We start from the raw sequence: 23,729 nt of genomic DNA on the forward strand, positions 1-23,729 counted from the left end.
TGGTACCAATAAATACATTTCACTCTGTTTCTGAGCAACCTGCTGTGTCTGGTGAGTTTCATTCATGATATGCTCCTGGGAGGGTGCCAGTATTTCCCCATCAATATGGCTGTGGGCCTGCTAATCAGACCCACAGCACAGATGCACTCACAATTGGGAATTGGTTCACCTTGTCAGCCCCTGTAGAAGTGTACCCTAGGTACTCAGGGCATAGGTCTAACCAAGGCCTACCATGGGCTGCAGCATGTATTATGCCACCCCTGGCTGGCCACTCAAATAGACACAACTGGCTGATCACTCAGCTGGGGCAAGGTCGTGTAATCACCCCTTGCTTAGGTATAGTATTCCTATACCTACTTATATACAGACACATAGTAACCTGTAAGTCACTCCTATGGCAGGCCTTAACAATCCTGGAGGCAGAGTGCTTGGTTATGTGTAAGATGGTGCTCTAGCATGAGCTGAGCCTGTCTGCAGCTTTCGGAACCATGCCCTTATTGCTGTTTCATGATATCGCCATACCATATACTCTTAAGTGCATTATAATCCTTGTGGTTAATGATAACTTTGGTTTGGCTTTATCCAAACATGTTGTGTAAGGTGTCATACGCTTTGGAATACTACCCCCTCGCCAATTCTGGCGACGGAGGTAGCATTCCACCCTTCTAGAGGGAGAAGACATGTTGTTGCTGACTATCCCGGTTAAAGTTAACCAGAGCCCCAGCGTCACAAAATGGACGCTGCTGCCACCGACACAAGTTTGACCTACTGCTGCTGGGAGTCCTTCCAGTCACGGAGATTTGGACAATAGGTTTCCTGCCTGGGGAGGTGCGAGCACCACCCCAGACAGGACTTTGTGTATTGGGAGAGGGAGAGCTGAATAGAATGAGACACTGCCTGGGGCACATTAGGTGCTCCATGCATACCCCAGTTCAAACCGGATTGCTGGGGCACTCCAGCCCCAGCTCTGGTGCGAAACTGAACAAAGGAGAGTGGGTGTTACCATCCCCCTTCCTGGTCCCACCCACAGGAGGGACCTAGTCTGTAATCCAGCCCCTTTTATTAGTATAAAGGTAGGAGATGAGTCCTGAGACTTTAGATTTGATCCTGACTGAAAACTTGAAACTAAACTCTGGACCTTCGACATTCTGCTGAATCAGAAGACTGAAGAATCTCCCTTGTGGCCAAGGAGTGACCACCCTGGGCAACCAGGCACCATCCAGCAAACCAACGGCTTGCTTTGTCGACGTTCCCGCCGGAACCCGAGCACAGAGCCTGACAAGACCCACACTTCCAGACCTCTCTGACCCTCTCTTCACGACTGCAGCATAGCTGAGATCCGTGGAGGCAACGAGACATGTGGGACCGGACATCTTGAAAAGCCTGCAACTTGCTACCCGTGCAGCTCCTGAGGTACCCTCGAAGCTGTGCACTGGGGATTGAGAAGCCCCGATCCCGAGCTCCATCTGCGACGAAGATCAGCCCCCCAAACTTCACGAGTCCTGCGTGGGGCCCTTCTTCTTTTGTTCTGTTTGACGCGTTGTCCGGTTGATGGCCCGTTGGCTAGTAGCCTCTGTGACGACAATCCTTTTGAACCACCTCGCTGGTCTGGTTGCTCCAGACTGGCCCTTGCTTCCCTGCAAAGGTGAAGCACCTCAGACCTTGCTGGTCTGCACCCGTAGCCTTTGTTGTATCCAGCGTGGGTTGCCTTTGCCAAGGCTTGTCGACTCCAATCCAGAAGTCGACCCCTCTATCTGCGAGAACCTTCGTGGGACAGCCTGTCTCCAGCACCTGGTCGTCGTCGACGCCTCCTGGTCCACGTGGCTGCCAAGACAAGCTTCAAGACAGCACCTGATTGCTCCTCGACGTCGTCTGGTTCCTTCCTGGTTCCACCCGGTCACTGGCTAGTGACCCAGACTCTGTCCCCTCTGTTTTCAGGTCCTCTTCATCCTCGATCCACCCTTGAATCCACCCAGACATCTTCCTCCTGGTCGCCTGCAGCATCTTTCTTCAGGTCTCCATAGGCTCCAACGATGAAATCCGATACATCTTCACACCTATGCACCCGCCATCCGTGGGTGAGGTAACGCGAGTACTTCGGTGCTCCCAAGGGTATTGACTATCCAAGTGTCTAAGTCTCTAGTTGTTTCCTTCTAGCTCAACCGGAAATATCCTAAATCCTTCTATATCCAACTTCTAAGTTCCCATTGACTTTGCATTGAATCCCGCGTGTGTGTAAAGACACTGCACGCGCCACCTGTGGGCCTCCTACTTCTAAACTATTGTTGAGACAGTGTAGTCCCCGCGATTTCCTAGGCCTTTCTTTTTCTCGTGACGTGCTACTTATACCACTTTCTTAGTATATGGTTTGCTTCGCCCCTAGGGCCTAACGGTAAATTGTGCAACTTAACGTATATTAACTAAGTGTCTTGTTATGTGCTTTGGCCTCTGACCTCAAAGAGTTCAGAGGAGTGTGTTAGAAATAAATACATATATATTTTATATATATCCTGTGTGGTGTCTTTTCATTTGATATTCAAGGGGTTACATATGGTAAACTGGCTTTACACGCCCTCAAGAGTCTTTTACCCTAAGACTGTTCTGTACACGCTACCACTAGGATAGCTGGTCTATGAGGTTGACTTACAACCATCACCATAAGGGTTGTTTGGACTGGTGCAAGGTGATCACTAGAATAGTGAACACCATATACCAGGCCAACTTCTCACACACATAGCCAACAAAGAGCTGGTAATCCACCCGGAACGGTTGCGTGCGCTTTAGATAGAACGAGAGCGCACATTTTGGGTCCAGACGGTGGAACCTCTCTTCCTCTTTCGAAGGATGCAGAGGCGGAAAGAAGGTGGGCAAAGTGATGGTCTGCCAGATGTGGAAGGGCGTGACAACCTGTAGCAACAAAGAAGGACAGGTCCTCAAAACTACCATGTCCGGATGAAGAGAAAGAAAAGGAGGTTGAGAAGAAAGAGCCTGGAGCTCACTCACTCTTCTGGCAGAGGTGATAGCTACCAGGAAAGCTGTCTTTAGAGTGAGAAGACGTAAAGGACAGCTATGAAGGGCCTCAAAGGGAGTACACATCAGATAGGTCAAGACAAGATTTAAGTCCCATTGAGGCATTATGAAAGGCGCAGGAGGAAACGTGTGTGTAATGCCTTTCAGGAAACTTTAAACAACCGGGGACTTAAAGAGAGAATGCTGATCTGGAAGCCTTAGAAAGGCGGAGATGGCCGAAAGATAACCTTTGATAGTGCCCAGAGCAGAGCCCTGCTGGGCCAAGGATAGTAGGAACAGAAGGACCTCTAAAAGAGGGGCAGAAAAGGGATCCAGAGCCTTCGCTGTGCACCATGCCATAAATTTGTTCCACCTGCAGGCGTAGACCGTCTTAGTGGAGGGATGCCTGCCTGCCAGAATGACATCCCAGACTTCGAGAGGAAGATCAAAAGCTGTCAACTGTCGCCGTTCAATCTCCACGCATGCAGGTAGAGGCTGGAGAGGTTCGGGTGGAGGACCGGCCCCTGCTGCTGCAACAGGAGATCCTCCCGAAGAGGCAGTTGGATCGGGGGATCGAGCGCCATGCTGAGTAGCTCGGGATACCACTATCTTCGTGTCCAATCCGGAGCCACAAGGAAGACTTGGGCCCGGTTGCGCCGAATGTTGGTAGTGGGATAGGCATACAACAGTCCGCAGCTCCACTAGTGACGAAAAGCGTTGCAGAGCGAGTGCCGCCTTGGAAATTCCAACATGCAAAATTGATGACATTATGCATTCTCTTCGGTGGCAAATAGATCTAACCAAGGCTCTCCCCACTGCTGAAAGAGATCTTGCGCCACGTCCAGACGCCATTCGTGATCCATCAAGCACCAGTGGCTGAGTTTGTCTGCCCTGGCATTCAGAGAACCTGCCAGGTGTTGAACCACCAAGGTAATGTCTTGATGTTCCAGCCATGTCCAGAGGCACAGAACCTCCTGACATAGGGTCCACGACCTCACCTCGCCCTGTTTGTTGCAATACCACATGGCGATGGTGTTGTCCGTGAACTCCTGCACTACACTTCCCCGGACAGAGGGAAGGAATGCCTTCAGTGCAAGATGAATGACCCGCAACTCCAGAAGGTTGATATGGAGTCGGGACTCCGCCGGAGATCAGAGGCCTCTGATTTCCGCCTCTCCCATGTGGCCCCCTGATCCCAGGAGGGTCACATCCGTCACTACTACGTGCTCCGGTTGGGGTAGAGAGAGGGATCTGCCGCTGACCCAATCGCGGTTCGTGAGCCACCACTGCAACTGACTTGCAGTGCCCTCCGAGATCAGGACATGGTTGGACAGGTTGCCCTGATGCTGTGCCCACTGAAACTTCAGGTCCCACTGCAGAGCCCACATCCTCCGCCTGGCGCGAGGCACCATAAGGATGCAGGGGGCCATCAGCCCCAGGAGCCGCAGCGTCAACCTGACGAAACTCGTGATAAAGGCTGAAAGATCGGAATCAGACCCTGAATATCCCGAACCCGCTGCTCGGGAGGATAAACCCGAAACTGCGCCGAGTCCAGAACCGCTCCGATGAAAAGGAGCTTCTGAGAGGGGCACAGGTGTGACTTCGGCACGTTAATGGAGAACCCCAGCGAGTGCAGGAGGTCGGCCATAGTCTGGAGGTGGGAAACGACTGTTTGGGGCGAGCCCGCCTTTTAACAACCAGTCGCCGAGATAGGGGAAGACTGGAACCTCTGATCTGCGCAGATAAGCTGCGACCACCGCCATCACTTTCATGAACACCGGAGGAGCGCTGGTAAGGCCAAAGGGGAGCACGGTAAACTGAAAGTGCGTGTGGCCTACCGTGAACCGCAGGTAGCGCCGGTGGGACGGCAGGACGGGAATGTGGAAATATGCGTCCTGCAAGTCAAACACAACCATCCAGTCTCCAGGGTCTAGGGCAGCTAGGACCTGAGCTAAAGTCAGCATCTTGAACTTCTCCTTCCGGAGGAAACAGTTGACGCTCCGGAGGTCCAAGATAGGGCGTAGGCCTCTTTGCCCTTGTTGGGTACCATAAAGTAGTGAGAGTAGCAACCACGTCCTACTTCTGGCCCAGGAACGAACTCGATGGACCCCTTGGCCAAGAGGGCCATAACTTCCTCCTGCAGAAGTTGCAAGGGATCCCCTAACATGTGGTGGCATTGCGGTCGCATGGCTGGAGGGGTCGCCTCGAAGGGGAGGGAGTAGCCCCTTCGGATGATTTGCAGCACCCACCTGTCCGACGTGATGGAGCGCCAGTGGAGGAGGTGATGGCGGACCCTGCCCCCCACTGGCGTCGAATGGGCCTGAAAGGTTGGACTAGGAAGGCTTTGAGGCAGATGCTGCGAGAGTGGCTGTGGACTGACCTTGCTGTGTCCCCCGGCACCGCCACGGCGGTTTCCACGTCAGCAGCCGCGTTGAGGCTGGTTCTTCGGCCTGTGGCTGGCAGGACGTGTGGGGGTGCCCCTTCCTTGGCCACAAAAGGGGCGAAAAGCAGAAGTTTAATGGCGCTGGCCTGACAGGCCCAAGGACTTTGCCGCAGCCCTGGAGTCCTTGAAACGCTCAAGTGCACTGTCTGCTTATCACCCCGAAAGCTATTAAAAAATGGCAAGATCAAGAATATCATGTTCTCTCTGTAAATGTTTGGAAAACGTTAAATGAGTTAAACTTTAAAGTGTTACGGGGTGCTAATTGGAGAAGAATGTTATTTTTTAATAAATGGCTGCTATATTATACACCAGCCGCTATCTCAAAAATGTACGTTAACACATCTGCCAATTGTTTTAGATGCCAGCACTTTTCCCCTGCTAATTGGTCTCACACCATAGTTAACTGCTCTAAAATTGTACCCTTTTGGAATGAGTTATTTAAGTTTCTACAAACTGATTGTAAGATTCAGATTTTATATAATGAAAAGTTGATGCTCTATGGGTATGATCTCGAACTGGAAATTGATGATCAAACCGTCAAATTGTTATATATTGCAATGGCTGTAGCAAGGTCGTTAATACTGCAAAATTGGAGATCAACTCAGGTCTCGTCGCTCCAAGCATGGCAGCAAAAGATAAGAAATGTTAGAAGAAGTGAATTTTTATATGCAAAACGGATAGGAGGGTTGAGGAAATTTGAAAAGACTTGGGATTCGTTTTTTGAGTAACTATGGATCTGTTTTTGCTTGGTAAAAAGTAGCCCTATAATTTTTATTATTATTTATTTTTTTTTATTTTTTTTATTTTTATTTCAATTTATTCTATTTTGTTTGTATTCTGCATGTAATGTTACTTTACATATGCCTTGTTCTTGATTTTTGACATTGTATATATCGGTACAGATTTTTAAGAATCCAAAGAACTTCAATAAAAAATTGTTTAAAAAAAAAAAAAGTGCACTGTCTGCTTTGTCGCCAAAGAGGCAGCGGCCATCAAATGGCTTGTCCATGAGCGTGGCCTGGATATCTCCCGAGAAATTGGCGGACCTCAGCCAGGCGTGGCGGCGAACCGCCATCGTTGTGGGAATACCCTTCCCAGCGAGTCCGTGGTATTCAGTCCACACCTGATGAAATAACGCGCTGCATCCGGCCCCTCCGCAAGGGGTTGGCCAAGGGGGGTCCGGACCTCCTCCGGGCACAGGGGCAGCACGTCAGCAACCGTGTCCCACAAAGAGTGGGTATAACGGCCCAAAAGGCAAGCGGTGTTGATAGACCGCAACCCCAAACTCAATGAGGAGAACAGTTTCTTCCCAAACCTTTTGGATTCCTGATCCGGGGGAGCGGTCGGGAATGCGGTCTGGGACATAGAGTCCTCGATCACAAGGCTCTTGAGGGCAAGGCGCACGGACAGAAAGCTAGGGTCGCATGGAGCCGGGTGGTGGCGTCGGGCCACGTTCCGATCCACAGGGATGCGTGGAGGACTTGGACCAGGTGCCCAACAGAACGTCCGTGAGGGCCTCATTGAACGACAGTAGAGGCTCAGAGGAGCTTACTGGCGGCAGAAGCACCTCAGTGAGGAGTTTAGTCCTCACGGCCGTAGCAGGGAGCTCATGAGCCAAGGTCTTGGCAGCCCTGCGCAACACCACACCATAAGTGGCACCCTCCTCGTAGCCACAGAGGGAGGAGAGATGAATCCAGTGTCGGGCAAAGTGTCCAGACCACTGGCCTCACCTAGCTCATCTGCCCAGTCTTGGCTCAACTGGCACTGCTGTGCCAGAGGGTCCTTAGACCCCTCCCATTCCTCCCCTTCATCCGTTTCCTGGTAAACAGGCTGGAATGACAGAGCCGGGTGGTAGGTGAAGGCCTCACCCACCGACGCCAGAGACGGCGCCAAGCAGCGCCGTTCTGACACCGGACCCGGAACGGGGCTGAAACTGGGGCCGACATCGTCAGAGGACGGCGCCAGGAGTGACACCATGGGGGTAGACGCCAGCGGAGGGGTCGTAAGGTCAACTGACGTCGACCGGGATCCAGGGACGTATCCTGCAGGGGCCAGCGGTGTCGGGACCAAAGTTGACGATGGTCTGCGGGGCCCTAATGCGCGCCGGCAGGCCTCAACGGAGGGAAATGAGTCCTCATGACGATGAGGAAATCACGAATCTCCTCCGGCGTCGCTCGCAGGCCAGGGACCGGAGGGTATGGGCATTGAGGCGCGCCAGTGGCTCCGACGGAGCCGCGCGGACCGTGTCGCCCGAACCCTCAGCCGCGTTGTGCGAGCGGCGAGGGGAGTCTGAAGAGCGATGTCACCTTTTCGACGACTTCTTTGAGTGCCTCGACTTACCGAGGACTTGGAGCCCGACGAGTCCTGGCGATGACTCAACGAGCAACGACTGTGGCTCTGCAACCGGTCCCTCGACCTCCTCCTCAACTGGAACCTTGAGCCGACTGCCGGATCTCGAGTAGCTTGCAGGACCGCTCCCGCCTAGTCAAGGCCCGGCAGTCGGGACACGACTTGTCGTCGTGGTCGGCCCCGAGGCAGTAGAGACACCGATGGTGGGCGTCGGTCACCGACATCAAGCTGTGACAGGAGTCCCACGGCTTGAAGCCAGGCATCCCTACAGCACCAGGAGTCGAAGTCAACTCGAAAAAGATTCAAAATAGATCAATAAGTTAGTCAAAAAATGACTAAGAGTACTGCTCTTCCCGGATCCGCTCTAGCTGGCGCGGAAAAAAGAAGAACTAACGTCAGCGCGCGAGGGCAGCGTCTAAGAACTCCGACGACGTCCTCCCGGCGATCACGACACCGACGAAGGACGCGGTGCCGCAGACGACGCCTACCGACGCGCAAGGTTACTGCTGACAAAAACTTTCCGGATCCAGCCGGACGCCTGGGGATATTCTAAGGTAAGGAATCTAACACTACCTGTTTCTTTCAGATATGGAAAAGTAGTGTTCTCCACCACATGTTTAAATCCGGCAAACTACAGACTAATTGCCTTGATCTATGTTGAAGCAAAACTTCACAAAACTAACCTTCTGTTAGACCTGGAAGCAATGGCACTGGTCGAAGAAAATTATCCCAGCTACACCAACTGGGTTCCGGTCAGGCATGAGCACAACCACTAACCTTCTGGCTCTCACTCTCATGATCGAAAAAGCCTTCCAGAAGGCCTAAAATTCATACATCTGTTTTGTCAATTTAAAATAAGCATTCAACACAGTCCGAGATGCCTTTCATGGGCAAAAATGGCCAGATGGGGAGTGCCTCCACACCTTCTCGAAGCGATCGTCAATTCATACTCCAATAGTTGGGTACAAATTAAAATAGGGAAGGGCGACAAAATGACTAGGAAGATCCCCACATCCATTGATTTCAAACAGGTGTGCCTTTTTAATATTTAAACAGCAGACCTGGACACACTGCTATCTGAAGTCCTGAGCGATTCATCAAAACTCGCACACACACCAGTCCACTGCCTACAATATGCTGACGACATTGTTTTATGCAGCCAGACTTCCATCGGCCTGCAGCATCAAATATCCACCCGACATAGCATAACAGAATCTTTAGGCCTGAAGCTAAACTACAGTAAAACCAAAGTCATCTGCTTCTTGTCAAAAAACAGACAGCAAAATTTCAAATTCAAATGTAAAGTTGTTGGCAATAAGACCGAACAGGTGAACACTTACAAATACGTAGGGGTGGTACTGGGCTCTAGATTAAACTTCTAAAATTATCTAGCCCAACGAAGGGCATCAGCAAACAAACAGTTTCTTGCCCTTAAGCCAATAAATAAAAAAATGGGGAGCTTGTCTCAAACATTCACAGCAAATTATTAGCGCCAACTGTTTACCATCATTGACCTATGACTCAGAACTCCAGAAGGGCAAAAACGCAACAATTCTCAATACAGTCTGTCATGTTCAAAAGCATCTACCTTATAACACGACATACCTGCCAAGCCCAAGTGCGCTTGGAATTCAGGCTCCAGCACCAGCTCCCGGTGAGAATGGCCTCCCTACTTAAACTGTGCTGGAAGTTGAGAGCCGCCACGCCTGAGTCCTTGGATGCCTTATGTTGGTCTGAAATGGAAAGCCAACAAAAGACCAGAAACAGCTGGTCAACTGTGCTCTGCCAAGCTTTGTCATCATTCAACTTACAAGAGGCTTGAGAGCTAAACATTAGCCATGCAGCATTCAAAAAAGTTGCCAACCAAGCTGCCAAACTAAAATCGTGGTCGATGGATAAAGCGGTACTGACAGGCAAAAAACACAGCTGTTCAGTCTTATAATCTTACAGCAGTTGGTGGCCCCAACCATACCATGTGCCATATTCCGCAAACCATCCAGCATTTCTACCTAAAAACATGAATGGGAGCCTTTCTTATAAAAGATCAGGTGCCGCAATGGGAACAAAGATGGCCAAACCTTCTCTGCCGTCTTTGTGGTCAATTTGACGAAAGTCTACTACACTTTTTATGCATCTGCTCGGCCGTAAACGTTTTAAGGCGAAAACTACTTTGCCCGCCTTTCGGGCACTCAATATAAGATCATGCCTTTCTGCAGAGCTGACAGCGAATCAATCCAGCTCTCCAGCATGGCCGCTAAGTTCCTTCTACAAGTGAACAATCTACTAACATCAGTTCGGCCACCGCAGAAAAACAACGGTAGTTGTGAGGCAGGGAACCTCGAAGTAAAGATCTTGCCAGCCGCTACCTGAACTGTGCGCCATCACTTTACTATCGCTAAATAAAAAACACGTTTACAGGGAATAATCTACAATCATCAGCCCGGACACCCGAGAAAAACAACGGCAGCTGTGAGGCAGGTAACCTCGAAGTAAAGATCTTGCCAACCACTAGCTGAACTGTGTGCCAGCCCTTCACTATTGTTAAACAAAAAACCCTAGTTATCTAATCCCACAGCTGTACCTACGCAAAAAACATTAGATGGGCCATTGTTTTTATTTTACAATGTAATGAAATTTTAACTAGGAACCACTTTTAACTGATAATACTTTTTTTTAACAAGATGCTTTATTCAAAATGCAATGATTTTAAATAATCTGCAAATAAATATTTACTTATTTCAAGATGCCATAAACATGAAGAACCTCAAGATGTTCTGCTTGAACTCAAGCCCCATACCCTGGTATTTTAATAATGCAGGACATAATACTCCAATGTGCATCAAAGCTGGCTAGCTTTAATAACTTCAGGTAAGCTCTACACTCTGTTGCTCTTAAGTACATCTTCACTCTTATTTCTCAGCATAAAGGTAAGTTGTGAAGCCGACTTCCTATAGAAAAATATACATTCATCTGATTTATTGCTAACTGAACCAAAAAAATTAACTTTTAAATACATCAAATGTACAGCACCAATAGAAACAGTGAAAAGTATTCAAAGTCGAAATTATATTTCATACACATGGAACATACTTATTATTTTCTTATGAACTTCTTCTTTTTTCTCTTCTTCAACGTCCTGCACCTCTTCTGGTGCTGCTTTATTCTCAGATTGAGGAACAAGATGATTCAAAAAGTTCATGGTGCACAAAAGTGCTTCAGTATGCAAATGGATATCCAGCGAGGAGAAGTTGACCTACAAATATAGGTAATAAAACAACAGGAACAGTTGTGTAATGGTTTTAACAAACATTTTTAAAGGCGGGCTGTTCGGAAAAACATATATCAAATCATACCTTAATTAGCTGCTCAACATTTTTGTAAGTTGTCTTAAATTCTGGTCCATTCAGGTCAGCCTGCCCATTAAAAACAACAAAAATGATGATACCATTAGTCACATCCTTATAATGCAATACAGTCTTGCAAGTAGGATCATTTAGGACACCCTGAAAATGGACTTACTCATGCCAATGCTTGGAGTCAATCTTAATAATTTTCAGGGTGGTAAACTACTCACAAAAGATGTATTAATAGATGCACATTTTACAAACATGTAGGTGTTCACCACCTTTAGCAGCTGCCCGCCTTGGAAAGATATGCACAAATGGAACACTCCACAATAAAGCAGAATTTTCTGTGTGAAATTTCATTTACAAAAGCTCTGAGCAGTATCTTTCTCTAGTTCTTCCCCAGTCCAGGAAGACATCTGATTTTTATCTAGTGCCCTGAAGAAGTCCTGCACTAGGACGAAACGCGTCGGCTGTACTGTGTGTGCTCTTTTTGAAAATGGAATGAAGGGACAAAAAACGGATGAATTCTTCTTGTGTTTCTATTGGATATGGACTTCACAGTAGTTCCTATTTTGATCTATTGTTAATATGTGGTGCACCGTTGCTTTTTTGTTTAAATGTGCAAGTTCCTGAGGAAATAGGCATTGTAACGGTGGTTGCTAGTCGGTGTGCACACGGACCCTTGTAAGCATAGAAGGGATAACTTTGAGAGCGATAATAGGTTAGGTGCTGGCTGTGAGAAGGTTCCACTGTTAGCCTAAAACTTTTTTATCACATTCTGAAGTTTCTTTGGGTGACTTAGTTGTGCAAATAACTTTTGAAATTGGACTCCTAAAGGCACTGATTCACAAAACTGACGGAAACATAGTCCTTGAGGCTAACTCCTATAGTTGGAATAAATGTTTAAGATTTCATAAAGTATTTCTGGAACCCTGCCTATCAATACATTTTTGTTGATGCATATGATTACTTATCCATGACGATTTCTGGATATTGAAATGTAGCAAGTATTAATTTCCACAAGCAGAAATGTAACAGTAAAGCTGATTTGCAGTTAAGGCCTGTTATCTTAGCCCCCACTGATGAACAATGTCCTTGTGAGAAAAAAAAAATGCAGCTACACACCCATCAATTTTGAAATTTGTGGTATTCGCTTTCCTTCTGTACTATGAAGGAAAATGTTACTTACCCAGTAAGCATCTGTTTGTGGCATGTAGTGCTGTAGATTTACTTGCTGTGCATACTCCTGCCTTCTACTCTTGGACCCTGAGGAGTGAAAGTTGTTTTTGTTTGAGGAAGCCTTCTTGAGTCGAAAGGTACTTCACCTACTGCTGGTAATGCACATGGGCATCAGCTCCTTTGTTAGATTTTTTCTGCACTGTGGGCGAGGATGAACATGGAATGTGGTGATACAGGAGAGAGATGATCAAGCTGAGAAAAGTAAAGAATAATGGACATCTGCAACAACAAAAGGCTTCCGGGTAGGATGGTGGACGCATGTGAATCTGCAGCACTACATGCCACGATCAGATGCTCATAGGGTAAGTAACATTTTGCATTCGAGGCATGTTTGGCTGTAGATACACAAGCTGTGCACAGACTGTAAAAAAGTTCTCCCCTAAAGAGTGGCAAGTCTGGATTTTGCAAAAATCGATTGGATTGAAAAAGTGTAAGGAGTTCAGCCTGGGCAAAATTAACTTGTTGGCATGCCAATATTTCCATACAATGTTTGGTAGAAGTGTGTAGTATGGACCAGATAACAACTATAAAAATGTTCCCTATGAAGGCCACAAAGGCCCCTTTTCTACAGACAGAGTGGGCTCTGGGGGGATAAGGAAAGTTCTCTAGCTGTTTGAATTAGCACATCTGGAAACATTAAAGAATCCACCTGGCTATGCCTGAATTGGAAAGACCCACCCCTTGTACAGCTTTGAGAAGGCAACAAAAAGTTGTTCAGCCTTGCAAAAGGGTTGCGTTCTATCCACATAATACATAAGGGCTTGCTTCACATCCAGAGTACAGCGAGCCCTTTCTGCGATGGAATTGGGTTGGGGAAAGAAATCTGGTAGCTCTATGAATTGCTTAAGGTGGAAGAGAGAAACCACCTTAGGAAGGAACTTATGGTTAATGTGGATGACGACCCTATCTCTGTGGACTTGAAAGAAAGGTTCTTCCAATGTTAAACCTTGGAGCTCACTGACACGCCTGAAGGAGTTGACAGCGACAAGGAAGGCCACCTTACAGGAGAGGAATTGAAGGGGCAAGAATGGAGGATCTCAAAGGGAGGTCACATGAGTCTAGTGTGAACGATGTTTAGATTCCATACAGGAACCACGGGGACCCTTGAAGGAACGACTCTTCTCAGATCTTCCATAAAAGCTTTGATAACAGGGATCCTAAAGAGGAATATGTGTTCTCTATTTTGCAGGTAGACAGCCACTGCAGCTAAGTGGAGCCAAATGGAAGTGTAGGCTACTCCACAGGTCTGTAAGGGTTGAAGGTAGCAGACAATGTCCTGGATGCCTGCTGCCAAAGGGTCACAGTGTTGCGATAAGAAGTAGTGGACACATTGTTTTCACTTTGCCGCAAAGTAGGCATGGGTATTGGGCCTGCATGCTCCCTTAAGGATGTTCATGCATTCAAAAGGAAGGTTTAGGGTTCAAGGTGCCTGATCTCTCCATGTCTCTGAGTGACAAGATTAATTCTGTTTGGGAGCCTCCCATGCAGAACCACAGAGAGTTCTAGAATGATGGTGATCCAGGGATGCGTAGCGCATGTGGGAGCCACCAGGATAAGGGTGAGAGACATCTGCCATAGCCTCCAAACCATGAATGGAAGACGTGGGAGAGGCGGAAAAGCTTAGGCTAATGTCCCTGACCAATTAATCCATAGTGCATTGCACATGGACTGTGGTGTGGGTACCTGGTAATGCAGCATGGGCATTTCACAATTTCGGCAGAGGTCTATGTTGGGAACCTCCCTCTCCACCCCTCACCCTTTTCTGGAAGACCTGGAGGAGGACTCACAGGTGGAGTTACCACTTGTTGACTTGTTGCTGCATCCTGCCGAGGTCTGCAGTCATTGTCCACTTCTGGAAGGTACTCCACCAGCAGATGGACTCTGTGGCGGAGCGCCCACCGCCAAATGGTCTCAGCTAACACCAAGAGTAGAGTAAAATGAGTGCTGCCTTGCTTTTGTAGATAGTACATGGCGGTAATCCTATCTGTAAAAATGAGAACTACCATGCCCAAAATGTGACAATGGAAGGCTTTCAGTTCTAGATGAATGGCCACCCGTTCTAGGTGATTGATGTGGCGACCCTGGTGACAGGGTAGCAGCTGACCTTGGACAATGAGGTCCTGTAAATGACCCCCGCCAATCAGGGAATCATCTGTTCTAATGGTGATCTGCGGAATGGGTCGAGAAAGGACTGGCACTGCAATAGGTTGTTGGTGTCACTTACTGCAAAGAGCAACAAGCGGCACTGAAGAACAACACTAGATCTTTCGAATGATCTTCAGCTTGGGCTATTGCTAAGCATTCTCTCAACAGCCACATATGTAACCTGCCATGGATGAATATAACAATTCAGGAGGCCACAATTCTGAGGAGGTGCATGACTGTTCTGACTGTGACCTAGTGATCAGGCTGAAAAAGAGAAAGCAATGAGCTGGGATAGGTGCTGTTGACAGGGCCGGACTGGGGACCGAAACCGACCCTGGCACACTACTTGCCCCCCCCCCCCCTCATGGGGAGGATGGGTGCGCAACAGCCGGTTTCTGACGATTTTGTTACAGGGGGCCGATATTGCCGGCCCCTGGTAACAAAAACGGTCCTCACCCTGGCGACCCACCAGGGAAATGCTGGGTGCCTGCTACGGCCAGTAAGGCCCTGGCTGTTGACCACCGACTTTTAGACCGCCCCAGACAGGGTTGAATCGGAAAGGCTTGGAAGTGGGACTTGGGCACGTTGATGGTAAACCACAGGTCCTGTAAGAGGTTTATAGTGGCCTGAGTATGTGCGAGGCACTCTTGGGGAGCTGTGCTCTTGATCAGCCATTCATTCAGGAACGGGAATATGTAGGTGCCATTGCCACGCTGGTGCGCAGTTACCACTGCTAAACACTTTGTAAACACTCTGGGTGTGATGGTGACACAGAGCGGCAGCACTTTGAACTGATGTTTGCCGCTTACCACAAACTGGAGGTAGCGACGGTAAGCCGGGTGAATTGGAATGTGGAAGTATGCGTCTTTGAGGTCGAGGGCAGTCATGAAGTTGCCTTGTTGCAGCACTTTTATGACATCCTGTAGAGTGACGACGTGGAAATGTTCTGTGAGGATGAGCTATTGCAGGGGCCCTGTGTATTGGCCCTTTTGCAGGAGGTATGGTCTACCAATGGAGTTGGGGTTTTGGTGGGAGGGATGGTCTTTAATGCAGACCTGGTCTGACGGAGAGGCCTTATATGTTTTGTCTACCCTAGGAGTGACCGCCCGGATTTTAAAAGGTTCCTTGAAAATATCAGAAGCTGGTTTGAGCATCCCCTTAGAACACTGAGAAGACAAAAGGGTTTCCATCAGGAAATCCTCCTGGATGGCATCCTTATTCATTTCCACCTTGTGGAAATAGGCCACCCTGCTGAGGACCTTGTGATAGGTGGTGGTGGTAGGGTGGCATTTGAAGGCTGGCATCCGTGTTCCTGGGAGGATCTAAATCATAATCATCCCACAGATCATCCCGTAGGTGCAAGTCATAGGGGGTCCCCTGGACTATGCCCCACAAACCCGGAGTATGAAGACCCAGAGGACAAAGTGGAGGGGGGTCAGCAGGTATAGGTGGGGGGGTGGAGGATGAGAGAAGAGGAGGAGAGGTGGACGAGAAAGTAGTGGAGGGCTGGTTGCATTTTCGGATCTCCTCTTGCTCTTTGGCTATGGTGGCAGGTCGAGGGCTTCCTCAAAGCCGAGTTTCTGCTTTGGACCCAGCCTTGGTTGGTGCAGTGCCCTGGCAAGGATGCGTCCAGTGTGTGGGTGGGTCAGGATATGATGCTGAAGGCTCTCAAGTATTTCCTGCAGCCACTGAAGAACAAGTACAACAGAGCCAGTAGAGGAGGCAGGTTCCGATGCGGAGAGCTTTGGTGCCGGTGTGTGTTTTCAGGCGAATGAGACTTTGATGCCAAAGGCCTTGGCTCCAAAAGGTGTTTCAAAAAAGCTTTTGGTGCAGAGAAGGCCAAAGCTGGGCATGGTGTCCAAAGTGTGTACTCAGTGCTGACCTTGACAGAGAGGCAGTGGTGGACATGAAGTTTGTTAGCAGGCTTCAAGGCTGGACTACAGACCCCTTGGAAGGGGGTGGTCAGAGTGCAATCAGTGCCAGGCAAGCAGGAGAGGTGGGTCATGCTCAGAGTGCTATCAGTGCCAGGCAAGAAGGGGAGGTGGGTCAATACTCCGGGCCTGCTGGGCAGGAGATAAGTCCTCTGTTTCGGGGTCGGAACCCCAGTTGGGTTCTAGCGAGAAGGTCTCTTTGTCAGTGGCTGACTGCCCCAGCTGGCCCTCGAGGTCCTGGGCATCAAAGTTGTCCGGTGTTTCGTGTCCACTCCTCCGCAACATTTCGAGATGTCGAAGACGACAGTATGGAAGGGTTTTCTTCAAACAGAAGGAGCGGCAGGAATTGCAGGAAGCCTTGTCGTGCTCCCAGGAGAGAAAGAGGTTGCAGACCAGGTGCAGATCAGTCCAAGGGTATTTAGCAAAACACGGAGTGCAATAGAGGGAACGGCGTCCATTCCATCACTACATAGACCTGTTTGGTGTGTAGAAAAGATGGGCAAGCCACAAAGAACAAGTTACTTACCTTCGGTAACGATATATCTCTAAGAAACATAGGTTAGTTATAGATTCCTTACCTTAGAATTACCCCCAGGTGTCAGACTGGATCCGAAAAGTTTTTTCGTCAGCAGTACTTCTGCGTGTCGGAAGATGGCGTTTGTCGACTCTGTGTCCGTTGTTGGCGTTGTGGTCGCCGAAATGACGCGGTAGCTACCTAGACGCCGCCCTTGCGTGCTGCTATCAGTTCTGTACATGACTTTTCATGCCAGAAATGCAGAGCCATGCAAGACACTGACCACTGATGCACAAAACTAGGCTCTGAAAGTATAACCTTAACCCTAGAAATCATTTCACAGAACGGGGAGGATGAGTGGGGCGGTAAGGAATCTATAACTAACCAATGTTTCTTACATATACATCGTTACCGAAGGTATGTAACTTGTTCATCAGAAAGAAACAGGTTAGTCAGATTCCTTACCTTAGAATAGTTACCCGAGTAATACCAACCCCGGAGGTGCGTCGGCGAACAAAGAGCACACCAGAAAGTCCTGGAGAACAGAACTGCCAAAGAAGCCGTCTCTCTAGACTTGGTTGTCAAGGCAGTAGTGTTTCGTAAAGGTGTGCAACAATGCCCACGTAGCTGCCTGACAGATGTCATTCAGAGGAACTCCTCGCACTAAAACAGTAGTGGCTGCCTTCGCCCTGGTGGAAGGGGCACGCAGCCCCACTGGAGGCTCCTTATTCACCACAGAATAACAGACTTTGATACACAAAACAACCCATCTAGAGATTGTCCGCCTGCGTACGGCCTGACCTTTTTTGCCACAAACGTAGCCAACAAAGAGCTGGTCATCGACCCGGAACTATTTGGTGCAGTCCAGATAAAAAGACAGCGCATGGTTTGGGTCCAGATGGTTGAGCCTCTCTTCCTCTTTTGAAGGATGCGGAGGTGGAAAGTAGGTGGGCAACGTGATGGTCTGCCCAATGTGAAAGGCAGCAACAACTTTGAGAAGGAAGGATGGATGAGTCCGGAGGACAACCTTTTCCGGGTGCACAAATAACAAGCATTTACAATGCAATGGTCTCGGCATTATTAAAGGTAGAGCTATCGGCATTGCTCATGACTTTTTTTTTTGTAATCATAAATAAATGACATTGTCATTTATATTGCAAATAGCTTAATCGTTAAATAAATGGCATTGTCATTTACAATGCCAATAGCTTAATCGCTCACAAATGCATGACCTATTGCATTTACACCCACACAGAGCCACACACACAAAGCCACCCACACACACACACACATACAGAGCCACCCACACAGAGCCACCTACCCAGAGTCATTCACATAGAGCCACCTACACAGAGCCACCCTCACACAGACAGAGCCACTCACATATAGAGCCACCTACAAAAAAACTATCCACACATAGCCACACACACACACAGAGCCACACACCCACACAGAGCCACACACCCACACACAGCCACACACACACACAGAGCCACACACCCACACACAGCCACACACACACAAACACACACAGCCACACACACACAAACACACACAGACAGAGCCACGCACACACACACACACACACAGACAGAGCCACGCAAACACACACACACACACACAGAGCCACGCACACACACACACACACACAGCCACGCACACACACACACACAGAGCCACGCACACACACACATACAGACAGAGCCACGCACACACACAGACAGAGCCACGCACACACACAGACAGAGCCACGCACACACTCAGACAGAGCCACGCACACACACAGACAGAGGCACACACACACACACACACACACAGAGTCACGCACACACACAGACAGGGCCACGCACACACACAGACAGGGCCACGGGCACACACACACAGACAGAGCCACGCACACACACAGAGCCACGCACACACACAGAGCCACGCACACACACAGAGCCACACACACAGAGCCACGCACACACACAGAGCCACGCACACACACACACACACACACAGCCACGCACACACACACACACACACACACAGCCACGCACACACAGAGACAGAGCCACGCACACACACAGACAGAGCCACGCACACACACAGACAGAGCCACGCACACACACAGACAGAGCCACGCACACACACAGACAGAGCCACGCACACACACAGACAGGGCCACGCACACACACAGACAGGGCCACGCACACACACAGACAGGGCCACACACACACACAGACAGGGCCACGCACACACAGACAGAGCCACGCACACAGAGGCACAGAAAAACTGGGATGACAAGCAGGGAACAGAGGCACAGAAAAACCGGGGAACAGAGGCACAGAAAATCCGGGATGACAAGCAGGGAACAGAGGCACAGAAAAACCGGGGGAACAGAGGCACAGAAAATCCGGGATGACAAGCAGGGAACAGAGGCACAGAAAAACCGGGATGACAAGCAAGGAACAGAGGCACAGAAAAACCGGGGGAACAGAGGCACAGAAAAACCGGGATGACAAGCAGGGAACAGAGGCACAGAAAAACTGGGATGACAAGCAGGGAACAGAGGCACAAGCAACCTGTGAAATCCCCAACCACTGACCTATGCGAACACTTCCATCAGGGCTCCATAAACCACAAATGAACCCAGAAGGTGTGGGGGTGGTAGAGATAGGCTCTTTTCCCTTGCTATACTTCTCCCCAACGATGACGGTCATGGTGGGCAAGGGTGCGCAGTACGGTAGGGAAATGTGGTACTAAGCTCCTGCCCACCAAAATGTGACACTGCATGCGATGCAAGCAGCTCTAGACTTCCATTAAATGTCTCCTTGCTTCCTCACCCTGTGACATCCCCAACCACTGACCTATGCGAACAGTTCCATCAGGGCTCCATAAACCGCAAATGATGTACACTGTGCTTCCCAATCTTTGACCACCCAAATCAGCGTGCAGCAAGACAGATGGCAGAATTCAGCCTGGAAATGAACTGCACACTGCAGATAAACTAACGTCTTGCATGAGTATTGCTTTTGGAAAATGGAAATAAAATAATTACATCTGCAAATTATAGACTGTGTGCAATCAATGATTTTACATAAGAGCAAACCACAATCATGTGACATCCTTCATACAAGAAAATATGAATATAATAAAGCTCGAAAATTCCTACATATTTCGGTTATTCTCTGTCTGAAAGGCTTATGGCGAGGCAGAGGCCCGAGAGAATGACTCTGTAACGACTCTGTAACGTCATAGAACTCCATGGCAATTCCAAGGCAACGTTCTTGAACTCCAAATGTTAGATATAAAACTGAGGGTACTCTATGCCTTTTAATACAAAGTGTTCTGTCTCAGACTCCCCACAATGTAAACATATCAGTGTGCTCCCTGTTTTACCTGATAGAAAAGCTGCCTTCCAGGCGGACAGTGTGGAGTTGATTCATAAACGGGTTCGGTATAAGTGTGAGATGGGGGGTCACCGGCACTCAATTTCTGCCCAGTTTTTCTCGTGCTGCGGCCGTCACATCGCTCTGTGCGTCACTCACTCATTTATCTCAATTGCCACAACTGTGAACACATTGTTTGGTGCTAAGGGCTGGATTTGGGCGCTATATCAATACCTGGCCGACTTTCTTCAGGGTATATCACACCACTGGAGCTGTGCTTCAATGTTGTGCTGATTACAGTGCTTGTGATGTCATGACCAGGCGCGTTAGGAAACTCTCCAGAGGCACCGGCTCACATTGTGTGCCTTATTATTGGCAGCGTTTTGAATATGTATGAAATGGAAAGAGAGTCAGCAGCGCGGCTAAAACTAGTTGAGAGCCCCTCTGACGAATCCTCGCCATGGTGTACATTTCAGAGCCGCATAGAGGAATCCGGAACATTAAAAGGAAGGAACGGCTGGACGAGCCAGACATCACAGGCCCAGCCCGGAGCTGCGCAGATGCTGCGAGCGGACCCAGGGGACAGAGGAAGCGGCGCCCTGGGACTGCGCTAACGAGCGCACAGTGCTCCCTGGCTGGCGCCACCGCCTCCGGGCACAGCAGCGCGGCTAAAAGTAGTTGAGAGCCCCTCTGACGAAGCCTCGCCATAGTGTACATTTCAGAGCCGCATAGAGGAATCCTGAACATTAAAAGGACCGAACGGCTGGACGAGCCAGACATTACAGGCCCAGCCGGAGATGTGCAGATGCTGCGAGCGGACCCAGGTGACAGAGGAAGGGGCACCCTGGGACTGCACTAACGAGCGCACTGTGCTCCCTGGCTAACGCCACCGCCTCCGGGCACATGCTGCTATGAGAGTAGAGCTGCTACTGTAATGCGCCTCCGCGAGGCGGCCTGCGCTGCCAAATAATTAAATAAAGAAGCCACGGAAGGATTAATGAGCGCCACCACGTTTTTCCGAGGCGAAGCAAGAATGCCTCGAAGAAACCAGCGTCATTTTCCGATTCGGGGTTTTCGTTCTCTCCTCTTCCCATTGGATGGAAGGTAAAATTCCAGCCAATGGGAAGAGGACAGAAAGTAAATAGAAAGAAGCTTAAAAATACGCCCCCCGAATCCGAAAAAGACGGGGCTTGAACCGAGTAACGCCCCTCTCCTCCAAAGGCTGACCTCAGTTTAGGAAGCCAGCCAATGGAGAAGAGGGGCGGGTTCCAAGCCCCCTCTAAGAAACATTAAATCTTCGGAGCTCCGCCAACATCTTACGCAGTCTGACGGAGTTCTCGACCTAAAAAGGAGACTTTGATGAAAGCGCCTGGAGCTCACTCAGTCAGTCAGTGAGGATTCTTTATTCAATGATTAAAAAATACCATAAAAGTACAAACATACAATATACACTCAATTCATTTTTAAAAGAAAAGCCATTAAATTAACATGAATCCCAATATAAGAACATCAAAGTCACAATAGGTTAAAAACACATTATAAACCTTTAAAAACAGTCACAGAAATTTCACAGTCCCCTCCCCCCTCTAGTTGCCCTTAATCGAACCGCTACTTTAATAAAATTAATAATGCAGCACAGTGTAAGGGGGTCAGTCGCCTGTTGTAAAAAGATCAGGGCCTCTTGAGCACATTTTATATTAGATTTTTTTAGGATGTCTACCAAGAATCTACGCCTAGGTTCAGAATAAAATGGACACAGCAGTACAAAATGAAGGGAATCCTGCGGAGACCTATTGTCGCAGCCGCAGGTTCCCTTCTGCTCAATTGTAAGTGAATACCCTAATGGTGATCCCAATAAATGTGGTAAAAAATTGAGCCTAAAACGGTTCATTAAAAACCTTTCCTGTGCATTATGTATCAAATATAGATAAGGTTCCATTCCTTCTGTGGTCTTAACAAGGTTATATGCACACACCGTGGTTTTAGCCCTTTCAAGCTCTATTCTCTGTGTGGTTTTGTATGCCGTACACGCTTTTTTAACAGTCGTCTTATTCTGAGGAATAATCACTGTCGGATCGGCAAAGAGATTCCCAAGGCCCAGAGTTTCCAATACAGACTTAACATAGCTGAGCCACGGGATTAGCAACCATTTTTCTCTGCCCAAGCAGTCCTTCATTATTTCCCTGCTTCAGCTCGCCTCTGGGTTTACCCAGATTTTAAGCCAAGCTAGGATTGGCCTAACCTTCACCAAATCGTCAAGGTAGGGTATTCCTAACTCCCTGTGTGCAATTGAAGCAGCTAAACTTTGTGGGGCTTTCAGGACGGAGCGTAGATATTTGTTCTCCTCCCGCTGCAGTTGGTAAATATTTGCAAAGCCCCACACCTCTGCCCCATAAGTGACTTTAGAGCAACCCATTGAGTTATGCAAGTTCATCACTTGTTCAGAATGAATGAATGAAACTTTATTTATATTGCGCAGCTATGCCCAGTGGGCGTCAAGGCGCCTAGTCCAAATAAAAACTGTACGCAGAAAGAAACAGGGCCTACTTGTATGCTTTGATAAAGAGCCACGTTTTCAATGACTTCCTAAAGAGGTCCAGGGAGGGCAGTAGTTTGATTTCCAGGGGGAGTGAATTCCATGTCCGAGGAGCCAGTATGGAGAAAGCTTTGCTCCCCCATCTAGCCTTCTTGGCTCTCGGAATGACCAGTTGATTAAGCTCACTGGATCGAAGACATCTACTTGGAACATATCTAGAGAGTAATGATCCAAGGGCATCAGCTGAACCTGCAGTTAAGGCCTTGTAAGTAAGGCAGAGGAGTTTAAAAGTAATCCTTGAGGGGATGGGGAGCCAATGAAGGTTCTTCCTCGCTGCGGTCATGGAGGCTAGCCAGGGCAGAGCGAGAGCAAACCGTGCTGCCGCGTTTTGTATGACCTGCAGGCGCAGGAGCAGACCCTTGTTGGCCCCTGCGTACACTGAGTTACAGTAATCAAGCCTTGAACCAACAAGGGCGATTACCACCTGTTTCCGTGCTTGTGGGGACAGGTAGTGTACGATTCTCTTCAGGGTCTTGATGACTCCCCAACAGGTGGCCACCGTTCTGTTGACCTGGAGCTCCATAGAGAGCTGGGTGTCAAAGATGACGCCTAGGTTCCTGGCAGATTGTGTCGGTGTTGGGCAGCTACCTAAAGAAGGGGGCCACCAGTCATCTGACCATATGCCCTGGTCCTTGCCAAAGACCAGGACCTCTGTTTTGTCCCCGTTCAACTTTAGGGAGTTGGCAATCATCCACTCTGCAACAAGTTGCATGCAGGCTCTAAAGTTAGAAGCAGTTTCACCAACAGAGTGAGTCAGGGATACCATAATCTGCGTGTCGTCG

At 48.9% G+C, this 23,729-nt stretch overlaps 1 protein-coding gene across 4 annotated transcripts in view; it reads right to left on the minus strand.

Moving 5' to 3' along the window:
• VPS13A (vacuolar protein sorting 13 homolog A) overlaps positions 1-23,729 on the minus strand; it is a 2,146,181-nt gene that overhangs the window by 1,520,156 nt on the left and 602,296 nt on the right. For all 4 annotated transcript variants that reach the window (XM_086961343.1, XM_086961342.1, XM_086961345.1 and 1 more), the window contains exons 28-29: positions 11,155-11,214; positions 10,892-11,054 (exon numbers count right to left, since the gene is read on the minus strand). In XM_086961343.1, the coding sequence (XP_086817469.1) occupies positions 10,892-11,054; positions 11,155-11,214 (223 nt within the window). The remainder of the gene's footprint in view (positions 1-10,891; positions 11,055-11,154; positions 11,215-23,729) is intronic.

The sequence above is a fragment of the Lissotriton vulgaris genome, chromosome 3_1, assembly GCF_964263255.1.
Source record: "Lissotriton vulgaris chromosome 3_1, aLisVul1.2, whole genome shotgun sequence".
NCBI classification, from domain to species: Eukaryota; Metazoa; Chordata; class Amphibia; order Caudata; family Salamandridae; genus Lissotriton; species Lissotriton vulgaris.